Here is a 14,512-nt window from a genome sequence, read left to right on the forward strand (position 1 = left end):
ATATCTTCTAAGATAAAAGCTTAGAACATCAGGTATTTTCTACCATATTTGCATCAAAGATTGCAGATAAGTTGTTTTTTTTTTTTTTTTTTAACTTTAGACAAAAAAAGATAATAGTAAGCATTCATTTCTAACTGAAATTTGTTAACAGAAAAAATTACCCTTTATTGGTCTATTGTTAAAATACAGACCTCAGCAGGGTGAAGACCCTAATACCAGAACCAGTCAGTGTATACATGATTACATACCCGATAATTTTTTTTTGTTGTTGTTGCAGATTATATGTTTTTTGTTTCAAACTATGGTGACATTAATTGTCTATGGATTAAGCAGGATTAATTATCTGATTGCTGTAATATGCATTATTTACCCTGTATCTGGTCAGGTTAAATAAAGTTTTTAAAAAAATAACTAAAAAATTATTTTTGCAGAAATCTGGTTAGGCTGTGTGATCCAAGGGAACCAATGTGTTAAAGGATAAGTTCACTTTTTACAAAAAAATAAATGCCTTTTAGAAGCATAAAAAGCATTGCACTAGAGGTCAGCAGATCGTAGGTGGCATACAGGTCTCCTACAGACTGTTAGTTTAAGCTGTCTGCCTGTACATCGCCGCAATTGTCAGTTAAATAGCCTAGTCATTGAGCAGCAAATTCTTCCGGGGCTGAAGTGGTTAAAGAGGAGTTAAAGCCTGGGGGAAAAAAATGAAAAGTCAGCAGCTACAAATACTGTAGCTGCTGACTTTTAATATATGGACACCTACCTGTCCAGGGAGCCTGTGTTGTCGGTGCCCCAGCCGATTTTTGGAATGGCTGTCGAGTGCTGCTGCTGTCTCCATCTTCACTAAGAGAAACCGCCAATGAAGCCTTTTGGCTTCTGGGCCGTTCCCTACTTCACGTGACGAAGCACGCTGCGCTTTCTAATTGGCCTGGCGGCGGAGGAAGGAGGCCAAACCTCTGAGGAGCGGCACCATCTCGTGGAAATGGCGACTGGGACCTGTCAAAAACAGGTCCCCGTTCCCCCCTCCCCGCTGAAAGGTGCCAAATGTGGCACCAGAGGAGGGACAAAGCAAATAAGTGGAGGTTCCACTTTTGGGTGTTACTCCGCTTTAGGGAAGAAAAAAAATCCTGCCCAAAATACAGACCCTGACCCAAACACTAACCCTGGCACTAACCTAGGTCAAACCTTGATCTAGGTATTTTTTCTTTACTTTTTATTTATTTATTTTTACACACACATTTTTTTCCCCTTTCTGCAAGGAAAGAGAAACATACAATGTATCTTTCCTCTGCATTCACAGAGAGAAACACAGGGGCGGGCTTCACAGTGACTGATCACTGTGGTAGCCAATTAGACACTACCACAGCGATCAGATGACCCAGAATCAGGATTTCCGAGTTCCGATTGTTAGTATGGGGCCCGGGGCTGTCAATGAGACCCCGGTCTCTGTGCTGGGAGTGCACTGTGCGGCGTGCTACCAGCACAAAAGGGAGATATGTGTAACCACAGAAAAAAAGTCCAGTCCAGTGGGGCCGCATATATGCAAATAAGATCTTCTGACCAATCTAATTTTTGTGATCTGCATAATTGTTCTAGAACAACGGCTCAAATTACTGAAGTCTTGACATTAGCCATGCAAGGAGCATGGCAGCCCCAAATTTCTAGGAGCAAAAATGTAATTTAAGGGGGTCCATAAATGCTTGGAGTTCTACTTTAAGCTCATAAAAAAAGTCTAGCACTTGCTATCAAACCTACACAAGAGCACAAACTAGCTTAGTCATCTATTCAATGTATACTGTACACTCTGTGATCAAAGTAATGTACCAACAGTAAGGAATAAATCCTCTGTCACTGATTGATGGATAATGATATATTTCAGTAACAATATATTATAGATGTTCAATTTTTATGGGTATAATAAGGATTAAGACCATTACAGTGGGGGCACAGAGAAATGCAGGAAACAAAGTCTATTACTTAAGCGTTCACTTCTTATGCTGAATTCATATCATACCCGCTACTTAGTGCTATTGATCAGCTCTGCAGAGGTCCTGTCATGATGGTGAAGAATTACCTGACAAAGCACTTTGATTTTCTTCCTTCTCTTCAGGAATCTCCACCGATTCTTTTGTCATTGCAGCAGAACCAGAAGATTCATAGCCGACAGTCTGGGGACCACCTGCTGTGTCACTGGCACCAGAATCCTCCTTGGGGTTTGGGTCTTTACCCTTTGATCTCAAGAATGCAACCAACTTGGGATCTTAAAGAAAAATGACATGAAAAAAAGAGAAGTAATCATGAATGGAATGCCTTCAAGCATTACTTTGCCAATACATTGACAACCATAATCTATTAGAAACCACACACAGTGGGCTTTTTTTTCTAATGAGATATTAGACCGTTAGCATGAATTATTCAATCTGTAAATTTGCTTAACTAATATTTGGAAGATGAGCTGGATAATAAAAATAATAAAAATTCTCATTATAAAATCCTTTACTCTTGCAACTTCAAATCCATAATGATCACCCAAAATAAACAAAACATCACAAGTCCTTTAGTGAATGAGGAAAATGCAGCACACAAGCAGGGGTTTACTGATTCAAGAACCTTTTAATCTAGTATAAGAAAATGCAGTGAATTAAAGAGGAAGTAAACCCTGTTGGGTTTACTTCCTCTTTGTTTCCCTGCAAAGGTAAAGCATAATGGGCTACTATGCATCGCATAGTAGCCCATTATGTGTCAGTTACCTGACACAGGAGCCTGCGGTGTCACCACTGTCCCCTCTGCTATGTAGCGTCCATCTTCTTTCCAGGTATCGTGGCTGCGGCGCTGTGATTGGCCAGAGCTGCGATGATGTCACTCCCACAAATGCGCGCGGGAGCCGCCACTAACGGCATGTCGCCGTTAGCAGCGGCATGCTCCGTGCGCCTGCGCGGCGCTGTCTACGGCGCATGCGTCGTAGACAGCGGTGCCTGTCTTTTTGCAAATATCTCTTAAACCGTGAAGGTTTAGGAGATATTTCTTGGACCTACAGGTAAGCCTTAATCTAGGCTTACCCGTAGGTCAAAGTGGTCTGTAAGGGTTTACAACCACTTTAAAGTATACCTAAATCAAATACTTATTCCCTCATTTAGACCTGAGCAGGAATGAGCAACGCCCTGCCAGACACAACAGGAAGAGAGAAGAAATCCTTCCAAAGTAAGGAAAAGCACCATCTTAGGCAGCTGTCAGCAAAAAATGTGTGACAACTGAAATATTTCATCTCTAATGCTGCTCCTAGTGAAAACGAATGCAGATGGATGTCATAAAAAAAGAAAGCCAATCTCCCCAGGAGGTCACAGAAAAAAATATGTATAGTGTTTATAATTCTTCTCTACTCTATGCAAGACTAAAGAAAAAATGTGTGGCTTTAGTCACACGTTAAGACCCAAAGTAAACATGCTTCCGTTGACATTAAATAAGAAAGATCTTAAAAAATATTAGGCAATATTTGTAATGTATTTTAAGCAGACTGGATACTTTATTCCTGGGAAGCATAAGCACCAGTAAATATTTATATACTTAAAGCTAAAGTCCAGGCAAGCAGCTAAAAATACAAATAAAAATACATATATAGGGGCTGTTTTGCCTACCAAAAGGATTTCCATTTCTATTCATCCAGGCCTGAGAGTTGCATAGCGAGGGGACCAGATTATTTTCTGCTGTAGTTTGCCTTTCGCATACAGGTCTCCTCCCCAAGCCCCACCCTGCGACTGGTTAGCAAAAGGAGAAACCGCCTACTGATGAGCTCATCTCTTCATCACAATGCTCTCTCCCCCTATCAGCATGATATTTGCACTGCAGCACCCCAGGACTGCAGGAGGCTGATACCAGGTCAAATATGGGTATGTACCCTGCTTGCATAAAACATATGGAATATGGCTTTAATGGTAAAATTACACAGATGCAGTCCATCAAGCACCCAATCTGGATGTTTCCATCATAGGTGTGAGAAAATACAAATAAATTTAAGTTAGATACAGAGGCTATACTTGGGCATTCCAAATTCCATGAGTGGGGATCATCTGGAATGTTCCACTTGTCTGGAGTAAGTGAATCTAAAGTAGCAATTAAAACAAAGATAAAAGCACAGGAGCATGCACCTTTAAGAACAATGTCAGCTTTATATACCTGTCCTGTAACTTCAGACAGGCTGTAACATGGTCACAAAAGTGTAAAAAACTTTTAGAGTTTTTAGGTGCAAGCAAAACAACCCTTTCTAGGTTAAAGAAGTTGTAAAGGCAGAAGGTTCTTTATCTTAATGCATTCCATGCATTAAGATAAAAAACCTTTGTGTAGCAGCCTCCCGATTACCCCCAATTTACTTACCTGAGCCCCATCCCTCTCCAGCGATGTCCACCAGTCTCTTGGACATCCGGGACACTCCTCTTGATTGGCTGAGACACAGCAGTGGCGTCATTGGCTCCCGAGGCTGTCAAAGTCAGTCAGCCAATCAGGGGAGAAAGGGGGTGGGGGCCAGGCCGGGGCTCCGTGTCTGAATGGATACATGGAGCTCTGACTTAGCTTGGGTGCCCCCATAGAAAGCTGCTGGTTGTGGGGGCACTCGATAGGAAGGAAGGGCCAGGAGCAGCAAAGAGGGACCGGAGAAGAGGAGGATCCAGGCTGCTCTGTGCAAAACCAACCACACAGAGGAGGTAAGTATAGTTTGTTTTTTGTTTTTTTTTTGTTTGTTTGTTTTTAAAACAAGACTTTACAATCACTTTAACTGTATAAATTGCATAAATCACAAAAAACTTCAACAGGTGGAAAGCCTTCATTATCAGCAACTGAGCAAGCTCATTGTTTTAAAGCATATTTCTTCACTTGCTGAAGCATAACGATATACACCATTACTACAGAGTAGCTATTTTGCTATGTTTGTACTTTGCAAATAATACATCTGTTATGCATCCTTCTTGTACCATGAAGTGTCTACAATCCAATACGCTTTGGTAAAATTTATAAAAAGTTATTAAAACTATTTATAGTGTACTTCCACTTTTGCAGCCAAATTGGGATAACACTTACTTATTTGTTACACGTTCTCATTAACCACTTCAATACTGGACATTTATACACCCTTCCTTCCCAGACCAATTTTTAGCTTTCAGCGCTCTCATACTTTGAATGCCAATTACTCAGTCATGCAACACTGTACCCAAAACAAAATTTTTATAATTTTTTATATACAAATAGAGCTTTCTTTAGGTGGTATTTATTCACCACTGGGTTTTTTATTTTTTGTGATATAAGTGAAAAAAAGAGCGAAAATTTTGAAAAAAAAAAAAACACTTTTTTTTAGTTTCTATGATAAAATTTTGCAACTAAGTAATTTTTGTTCATAAATTTTGGCCAAAATTTATACTGCTACATCTGTTTGGTAAAAATGACCCACATTTGTGGATATTATTTAGTCTCTGTGAAGGTTATAGAGTCTACAAGCTATGGTGCAAATTATTGAAACTTGATCACATCTGATGATCTCATTTCTTGAGGCTCTGAAATGTCAGGAAAGTACAAATACCCTCCAAATGACCCCTTTTTGAAAAGTAGTCAGTCAAAGGTATTTAGTAAGAGGCATGGTGAGTTTTTTGAAGTTGTAATTTTTTCCCACAATTCCTGGGAAAATTAAGATTTTTTTTTTCACAAAATTGTCATAATAACAAGTTATTTCTCACACACAGCATATGCATACTTCAAATTACACCCCAAAATACATTCTGCTACTCCTCCCGAGTATGGCAATACCACATGTGTGTGACTTTTACACAGCCTGGCCACACAGAGAGGTCCAGCATGCAGGGAGCACCATCAGGGGTTCTAGGAGCATAAATTACACCTCTAATTTCCTAACAACCTATTACATTTGTGAAGGCCCTGGAGCACCAGGACAGTGGAGTTACCCACAAAATGACCCTATTTTGGAAAGCAAACACCCCAGCGTCTATTCTATGAGGCATTATGAGTCTTTTGAAGGGTTCGTTTTTTTCCACAAGTCTTCGGAAAACATGGAAAGAAAATTAAAACGTATTATTTTTTATACAAGGTGGCCAGTTTATAAGATATTTCTAACTCATAGCATGTATATAGCAAAAATTACACCCCAAAACACATTCTGCTACTCATCCTGAGTATGGTGATACCACATGTGTGAGACTTTTACACAGCCTGGCCACATACAGAGGCCCAACATTGAAGTTGTACCTTCAGGCGTTCTAGGAGCATAAATTACACATCTCATTTCATTCCTACCTATCACACTTTTTAAGGTCCTTGTGCACCAGGACAGTGGAATTACCCACAAAATGACCCCATTTTGGAAAGCAAACACCCAAATGTATATTCTATGAGGCATGGGCTGCAGATAGGTCCTTTGATGGCCTGGTGACAGGTGCTCGGGTCCTCTGATGGCCTGGTGACAGGTGCTCGGGTACTCTGATGGCCTGGTGACAGGTGCTCGGGCACTCTGATGGCCTGGTGACAGGTGCTCGGGCACTCTGATGGCCTGGTGACAGGTGCTCGGGCACTCTGATGGCCTGGTGACAGGTGCTCGCGTACTCTGATGGCCTGGTGACAGGTGCTCGAGTACTCTGAAGGGCTGGTGACAGGTACTCGGGTACTCTGATGGCCTGGTGACAGGTGCTCGCGTACTCTGATGGCCTGGTGACAGGTGCTCGAGTACTCTGAAGGGCTGGTGACAGGTACTCGGGTACTCTGATGGCCTGGTGACAGGTACTCGGGTACTCTGATGGGCTACAGATAGCTACTCGGGTACTCTGATAGGCTGGTGACTGGTACTCCGGTACTCTGATGGGTGGTGACAGGTACACAGATGGGCTGTGACAGGTACTCAGGTGGGTTGCGACAGGTACTCAAATGAACTGTGAAAGGTACTCAGGTACTTGGGTACTCAAATGAACTGTGACAGGTACTCAGATGAACTGTGACAGGTACTCGGGTACTCAGATGAACTGTGATAGGTACTCGGGTACTCAGATGAACTGTGACAGATACTCTGGTACTTTGATGGGTGATGACAGGTACTTTGATGGCTGGTGGCAGGTACTTTGATGGGTGGTGACAGGTCCTCTTTATTGGGGGGGGCAATCAGTGTGATTGGTGTACACTGTAAGCGGTAACGAGATGTTGCCGCAATCTGAGGAGGAGAACCCGGTAACATCTCGATATCGCAGTTTGTTGACATTCTGTGACTGGCTGTGATTGGACACAGCCGGTCACATGGTAAAGAGCCAATTTCATTACTCTTTACTTCCCGATCGCCTCTCTGTATGCGCCGTGGCCAGTACATGTGATCACCTGTGATTGGACACAGCCGGTCAAGTGGTAAAGAGACGTTTTTTATTGGCTCTTTACATGGATCTGGGATGGGCTGTGCCCGAAGGACGCACCTCACCCCCGATTGCCACGTTGCAGGCCCTCGGGGGCCGGCAGTAGTGGGGAGAAACCGAGGACGTCATATGACACCAGCCCAGGATGGGAGATCCCATCTGCGAACGTCATATGACTATGGCCCGGTACTGAAGTGGTTAAAATAGCATAACTTAACAAAAAAAAAAAAAAATGATGATTAGCTATTTAAAGTGCCTTTTTACTTATTTAAAAATCCTTACGTGCTGTGTTCGCAGTCCTTAAATATCAGCTGTAAATTGGATTTGAATACTGTTTGACCTAACAAGAGGTAACACATTTAGAAACAGCCCTCCTGCAATGTACAGTTAGGTCCATACTCCATATATAATTTGGACACAGGCATAATTTTAGGTTTTTTTCAGTTATGTACCAAAACATATTCAAGCTATAGTTATATAATGGACATGGGCTGAAAGTGCACACTCTCAGGTTTAATTTGAGGGTGTGTGCATCCATATTGGAGGAAGGGTTTAGGAATTACAGCTCTTAAGAATAGCCATCCCCCTTTTTTAAGGGCCCAAAAGTAATTGGACAGTTGAATCAAAAGCGGTTTCATGGCCTTTGTGGGCTACTCCTTTATTTCTTCATCAATTAAGCAGGTAAAAGGTCTGGAGTTGATTCTAAGTGTGGTATAAGCATTTGGAATCTATTGCTGTGAACCTACATCATGCGTTCAAAGGAGCTGTCCATGCAAGTGATTTTCCGACGGAGAAAGTGCGATCGGATTGTGTTGTCGGAAATTCCAATCGTGTGTGGGCTCCATCGGACTTTTTCCATCGGAATTTCCGACACACAAAGTTTGAGAGCAGGCTATAAAATTTTCCGACCACAAAATCCGATCTTTTAAATTACGATCGTGTGTAGACAAATCCGACGCACAAAGTGCCACACATGATCAGAATAAATTAAGAGAAGAAAGCTATTGCCCCGTTTATAGACCCGACGTACGTGTTTTACGTCACCACGTTCAGAACGATTAGATTTTCCAACAACTTTGTGCGACCGTGTGTATGCAAGACAAGTTTGAGCCAACATCCGTACGAAAAAAATCAGATGAATTTTGTTGTCGGAATGTCCGTTCAATGTCCGATCATGTGTACAGAGCATTAGGCTTCAAAAATGAAACAAACCCATCAGAAAGATAGCAGCAACATTATGAGTGTCCAAATCAACAGTTTGGAACATTCTGAGGAAAGAAGAACGCACTGGTGAGCTCAGCAACATAAAAAGGCCTGGACGTCCACAGAAGACAACAGTAGTGGATGATCGCAGGATCCTCTCTATGGTAAAGAAAAATCCATTCACAATATCCAGACAAGTGAAGGACACTCTCCATGAGGTGGGTGTATCATTGTCAAAGACTACAATCAAGAGAAGACTTCACAAGAGCAAATACAGAGAACCAGAATGATGGAAAGAAAAAAGTGTGCAGGAGGCTTGGCTCATGATCCAAAAACACACAATGTCATCTGTAAAACATTGTGGAGGCAGTGTGATTGCATGGGCATGCATGGCTTCCAGTGGCACCGAGTCATTGAAGTTTATTGGTGATGTGACAGAACACAGAAGCAGCCGGATGAATTCTGCAGTGTTCAGAGATATACCGTCAGCCCAGATTCAGCCGAATGCGGCAAAGTTGATTAGACGGCGCTTCACAGTTCAAATGAACAATGATCCAAAACACACTGCAAAAGCAACCCTGAAGTTTTTGTAGGAAAAAAAAGTGGAATATTCTGCAATGGCCGATTCAATCACCTGATCTCAAACCAATTGAGCATGCATTTCACTTGCTGAAGGCAAAACTAAAGGCAGAAAGATCCACAAACAAAGAACAACTGAAGACAGCTGCAGTTAGAGCCTGACAAAGCATCAGAAAGGAGGAAACCCAGTCTTTGGTAATGTCCATGTGTTCCAGACTTCAGGCAGTCATTGCCAGTAAAGGATTCTCAACAAAATATTAAAAATGAGCATTTTATTTATGATTATAATTATTTGTCCAATTCCATTTGAGCCCCTGAAAATGGGGGGGCTGTGTATAAATATGGTTGCATTTCCTAAAATTTGTACTTGATATTTATGTTCAACCATTGAATTAAAGCTGAAAGTCTGCACTTCAAATTAATTTGGATTGTTTATTTTATTCTGGTGGCATACAGAGCCAAAAGTATGAAAATTGTGCCTGTGTCCAAATATATATGGACCCAACTGTATGTTAATACAGTTTGTGTGGGGATAGACCCACTGTAAAGCTGGCAATACGTGGACTAAAATTCTGCTGGTTAAGCAGGGACCGGCTGAATTTCAATCCATGTACAGTATGGATGCAGGGTGGTTCTATCTACCGATTGACTTCTGTAAAACCCTCCTGTTGGAAGATTTTTGCTCAGTGTATTCTGATGGCAGGGAAGTCTCACTGCTGTCAGAATGCAAAATGCACAGCAGTGGGATTCTTCCCCCATCCACCTTGAATCTGTAGATGAGGAAATCAAATCTTTTTTTTTCTTCAACATGCTGATCTTTAAGAGGGTCTCATCATCCAAATCAAACAATGAAAATCCCTTGCATTAGGTGTACAATGAAAAACAGTCCCATACAGTGTCCAGGAGCTGATGGTTACAGGTAAAATCTTGGGGCAGTGACATGATAAAAATAAAATAAAAAAATAACCAGCAGTTTAGAAAAATGTATGTGTGTGTGTATATATATATATATATATATATATATATATATATATATATATATATATATATAAAACACACACACACAGAGTGCTCAGCATAAATGAGTACACCCCTTTTGAAAAGTAAGATTTTAATCAATATCTCAATGAACACAAGAACAATTTCCATAATTTCGACTAAACTGAGTTTTATAGAACATTTGTTTAGCTCATTACATGAAAATAAGGTTAATAAAATAACTTAAGATTACAAATCTTCATGGATCTGGACTAACTCGAAGGGGCGTGACCGGAAGCGGATGGAGGTGAGAGGAGTGGAGTGAGTGTGAGATCTCATCCCGCTCCATGAAGCACCGTGAACCCTGCGGCTAATGGCCTCGCCGCTACCCATCGTGCTAAGTTAAGCCCCTGTCTTCCCCCCCCGTTGTCCATGCTGTACCGCTGTGTAGCCCCGCTCCTGTGTGGATCCGAAATGCTGCGGAGTGACCCTGTCCGCTGAGACTGCTGGAGCAATCACTGGCGCTGTGTGCGGGGAGGTTACTCGAAACGCCGCTCAAGGCAGTGCGAGCCCGGCAGTGATTGAGAGGGAAGCCTGGCGCTGACACCGCAAGCACCGCGAGAGTAAAGAAAAAGAACGTGAGTCCGGTCTGGCTGTCAGCAAGGAGACGGAGCATCAGGGAGAACGCTACAAGCAAGAAGCAGGTACACGATATCACAATAACTGTATCCTGCTTGAATCAATGGGGATGTCTGTTAGCCATGTGTTGTATTGAGAGATAACTAACGAAGGAATCTTGAACTGTGAAACAAAAACAAAACCTCTGAAGTCTCTCTCTGGGCTGATTACTGGCTGACCCCTGTTTGAATAACTGGATCAAAAGCACCCCCCCGGTAGTAAGGAAGAAAGACACTGAGTTGACTTTTTCTGTTGTCTGCTGGAATATTTCTGGACTACTCTGACCCCCCCCTATTGTTGGGAATTGCGAGGGATTGTACTAAGGGACCCAGGGTGCTCCGTAATAGAGGAGGGAGAGTTCTGGAAGGGGAGGCCTAGTCTATAAGGACTTTGTACGATTCACGGACACCATATTAAAAGCTGGGTCTGAGGGGAAAAAGAGGTCAGATATTAGATTAGGTCTGCTGATAAGACACCCGTGTATAAACCCGAACCTCTAGTAAATGACCAGGACGGCAATAAGGGGTAACTCAAAGGATATCAACAGTTGGTGGTGCAGTTATATAAACATATAAGAGCAAAATAAGATAACCCAGAGAAAACCAACATGACAGGGAAAAAAAAGGGAGAGGAGCATCCTAGCCAGGAAAACATGGGAACCCAATCCTTGAGGTCAGCTAAAGACAAGGAGAAGGAGAAAGGCCCACACCTTACTGTGGCAGGAGCAACAGCTGCGGTGGTGGCAGCCTCCGCTAAACTAGAGAAACTGGTCCTAGCAGCAGAACATACCCCAAACAAAGGAGGACAACAAGCGCCGATTAAATCAGTAACAGAGAGAAAAAGTCAGGGCCATGCGGGACAGTCCGTAGGTAACCCCAGTACAAAGAGTCTATCTACAAAGGGCTCAGGAACCGTCGGTAGGGAAGTGGAGACACCAGCCGCCCCAATTCCCATAATGGAAGGAGAACCCTCCCTAAAGGATATCTTTCTGGCAATAAGCGCATGCAACCATTCCCTGGGATCATTGGGAGAGCAAATGAAGGGTATTAAAGAGGAGTTGACACTAGTACGTCAGGATCTTAAGATGACAACTGAAAGGGTGACAGAAGTGGAAAAGAGAATAAGTTTAATAGAGGATGACCTACTCCCCATGAAACAAGAAGCAAAGATCTGGAGGGAAAAAATTGAAAAACTCACAGGGAAAGTCGATGAAATGGAAAATAGACTCCGCAGGGACAATGTTAGAGTGGTGGGATTCCCTGAGGGGAGTGAAGGACTGGACCCTATTGTATTTTTGGAAAACTGGGTGTTGGGGGTATTTGGAGGTGAAACATTTACGCAGCAGTTTTCTATAGAAAGGGCACATAGAGTTCCGTTCAGGCCCCCCGCACCGGGAACCCCCCCAAGACCGTTTTTAGTTAAATTTCTGAACTACAAGGATAAAATAAAACTCCTACGTAAAGCTCGTGAAATGGGGAAAATCTTGTATAAAGATATAAGGATATCAATATTCCCCGATTTTTCGCCGGACCTTCAGAGACGCAGAGCTGAGTTTCTGGGGGTGAAGCGTAACCTCCAGAGATATAATGTCTCATACGCCCTTCTTTATCCAGCTAAATTGCGGATAAATGCACTAGGGGGTAGCCAGTTTTTTGAGTCCCCTGCGAAAGCGTTAGCATGGCTGGAGGATAAAAAAGATCAATTACCTAAGAAATAGGGGAGATACACTGCGAAAAATTAACGTTTATTAAGTAGGTATAATTTGGATTAGTTATATTAATATTTTCATATTTGGAGCGGGGATGGTTTAGGGACACGGTAAATGGAAGTAGGTTTGAGATGGAGAGTGTTCATGGTTGATGGTGGGGGGGGAGGGAGGGAGTGGGCATGGGGGAGGGAGGGGGGGGGAGGGGGGAGGTATGGGTCGGTCATTAAAAAAGCCCGGAGGGGTAACCTAGAGTGGTGTGGGGAGGTGGGGAGGGAGGGAGGACATGGGAGGATCTCAAGGGGGGGACAAGGGAGGGATGGGTTGGAAGGGACGGGGGAGGGGGGAGGGGGTAAAGAGCACAGGAAAATTAATATGCAATATAAGGTACCAAACATCACATTAAGTATAAGGTATATTACACTATATAAAGATATAAAGGATATGGATAATGGAAATGGTATAGTTGATATTATAACTAAGCACTAAGGTAGATTTGATAGGGGAAAAGCTGTTTTTTTTTTTTTTTTTTCTCTCTATAACTCACGGAATAAGGAGAATATACTCCCATACTTGGTCACTGAGGGGGTTTTTTTTTTTTTTTTTTTTTCTCGCAGTGATAATCTTATTTGTAAATAGCTAATGGGAATAAAGATTGGCTCATGGAACGTTAGGGGATTAGGTACTCCCCTAAAAAGAACACAGGTATTTGATCTATTAGATATACTTAGAGTAGATATTGCATGCCTACAGGAAACACATCTGACTAGAGAGACAAAAGTAAGTATTAAGAACAAGAATTTTCACAACCAGTACCATGCGGTATACTCCTCTTATTCGAGGGGGGTGGGAGTGCTGATCAGGAAAGGGATTGTGTTTTCCTGTAGGCAGAGCAATATAGATGAAGGTGGCCGATATGTTTTTCTACACTGCACGATAGGGAATCAGGAATGCATAATAGCTAATATTTATAATCCACCACCTTTTAAATTAGAAATTTTATATAGCCTGTTGGAGTTTGTTATAGATAAACCGAGGACCCCTGTCATTGTAGTAGGGGATTTTAACGTAGTGATAAATAAAGAATTAGATAAATTTCCCCCAGGAAAACCGGGACAGAGCCCATGTGGGATCCGAATGGGACAGTTCCTGGAAGAGGCTGGACTGATGGACCTGTGGAGAGTGAGAAACCCTGGAATACAACAGTTCTCGTGTCACTCTAGTACCCATTCCTCCTTGTCGAGAATAGATTTAGTATTGGGAAATGATATGGCCGCTCTACTGATCAGGGATATAACCTATCATCCAAGAGGAATCTCGGACCACACACCGGTTACAGCTATGATGGATATCGGGATAAGGAAACAGTGGGGTACCTGGAAACTGAACCCAGTGTGGCTCGAGATTCTCGAGGACCCAGAGGAAACCATGACAAAAATGAGGGAATTTATAATGTTAAATGAGGGCTCAGTGGCAAAAGGGGTGATGTGGGATGCATTGAAGGCATATATGAGGGGAATATTGATCCAGCAGATATCAAGAGTAAAGAGAGCATCAAGGGCTGTGGAAGAGAAGGCTAGGGACGAGATCCTGGTAGCAGAAAGGGAGCTAGTGGAAAATCCATCCCCGGAAAAATATCAAAGGTGGGAAAATAAGCAATCAGTATATAAGGAGATAATGTCCAGGAAAGCCGAAAATAAAAGAACATTCCAAAAACATATAATGTTTGGAGAGGGGGAAAGAATAGGGAAGATACTAGCCCATATTGCTAAAGTGGATGCCCCCCCCCCAATAATCCCTGCCATTAATAATAGGGAGGGTAAAATTATATATCAACCAGATAGAATAAATGAAGTATTTAAGAATTACTATGAAGAACTATATAAATCCCAGGGGCCAGTGGCAGGAGAGATAATGGAAAGATTTTTTAGGAAAATAGAAATGCCCTCCCTGTCTGAGCTGGAGGCTGAGGCCCTAGAGG

The 14,512-nt window shown here is 42.4% G+C and overlaps 1 protein-coding gene across 1 annotated transcript in view; it reads right to left on the reverse strand.

Moving 5' to 3' along the window:
- Positions 1-14,512, reverse strand: part of RPAP1 (RNA polymerase II associated protein 1) — a 126,595-nt gene that overhangs the window by 62,492 nt on the left and 49,591 nt on the right. The window contains exon 7 of the mRNA XM_073609591.1: positions 2,072-2,257. Within this exon, the coding sequence (XP_073465692.1) occupies positions 2,072-2,257 (186 nt within the window). The remainder of the gene's footprint in view (positions 1-2,071; positions 2,258-14,512) is intronic.

Source organism: Aquarana catesbeiana, linkage group LG13 (assembly GCF_042186555.1).
Source record: "Aquarana catesbeiana isolate 2022-GZ linkage group LG13, ASM4218655v1, whole genome shotgun sequence".
Lineage (NCBI taxonomy): Eukaryota > Metazoa > Chordata > Amphibia > Anura > Ranidae > Aquarana > Aquarana catesbeiana.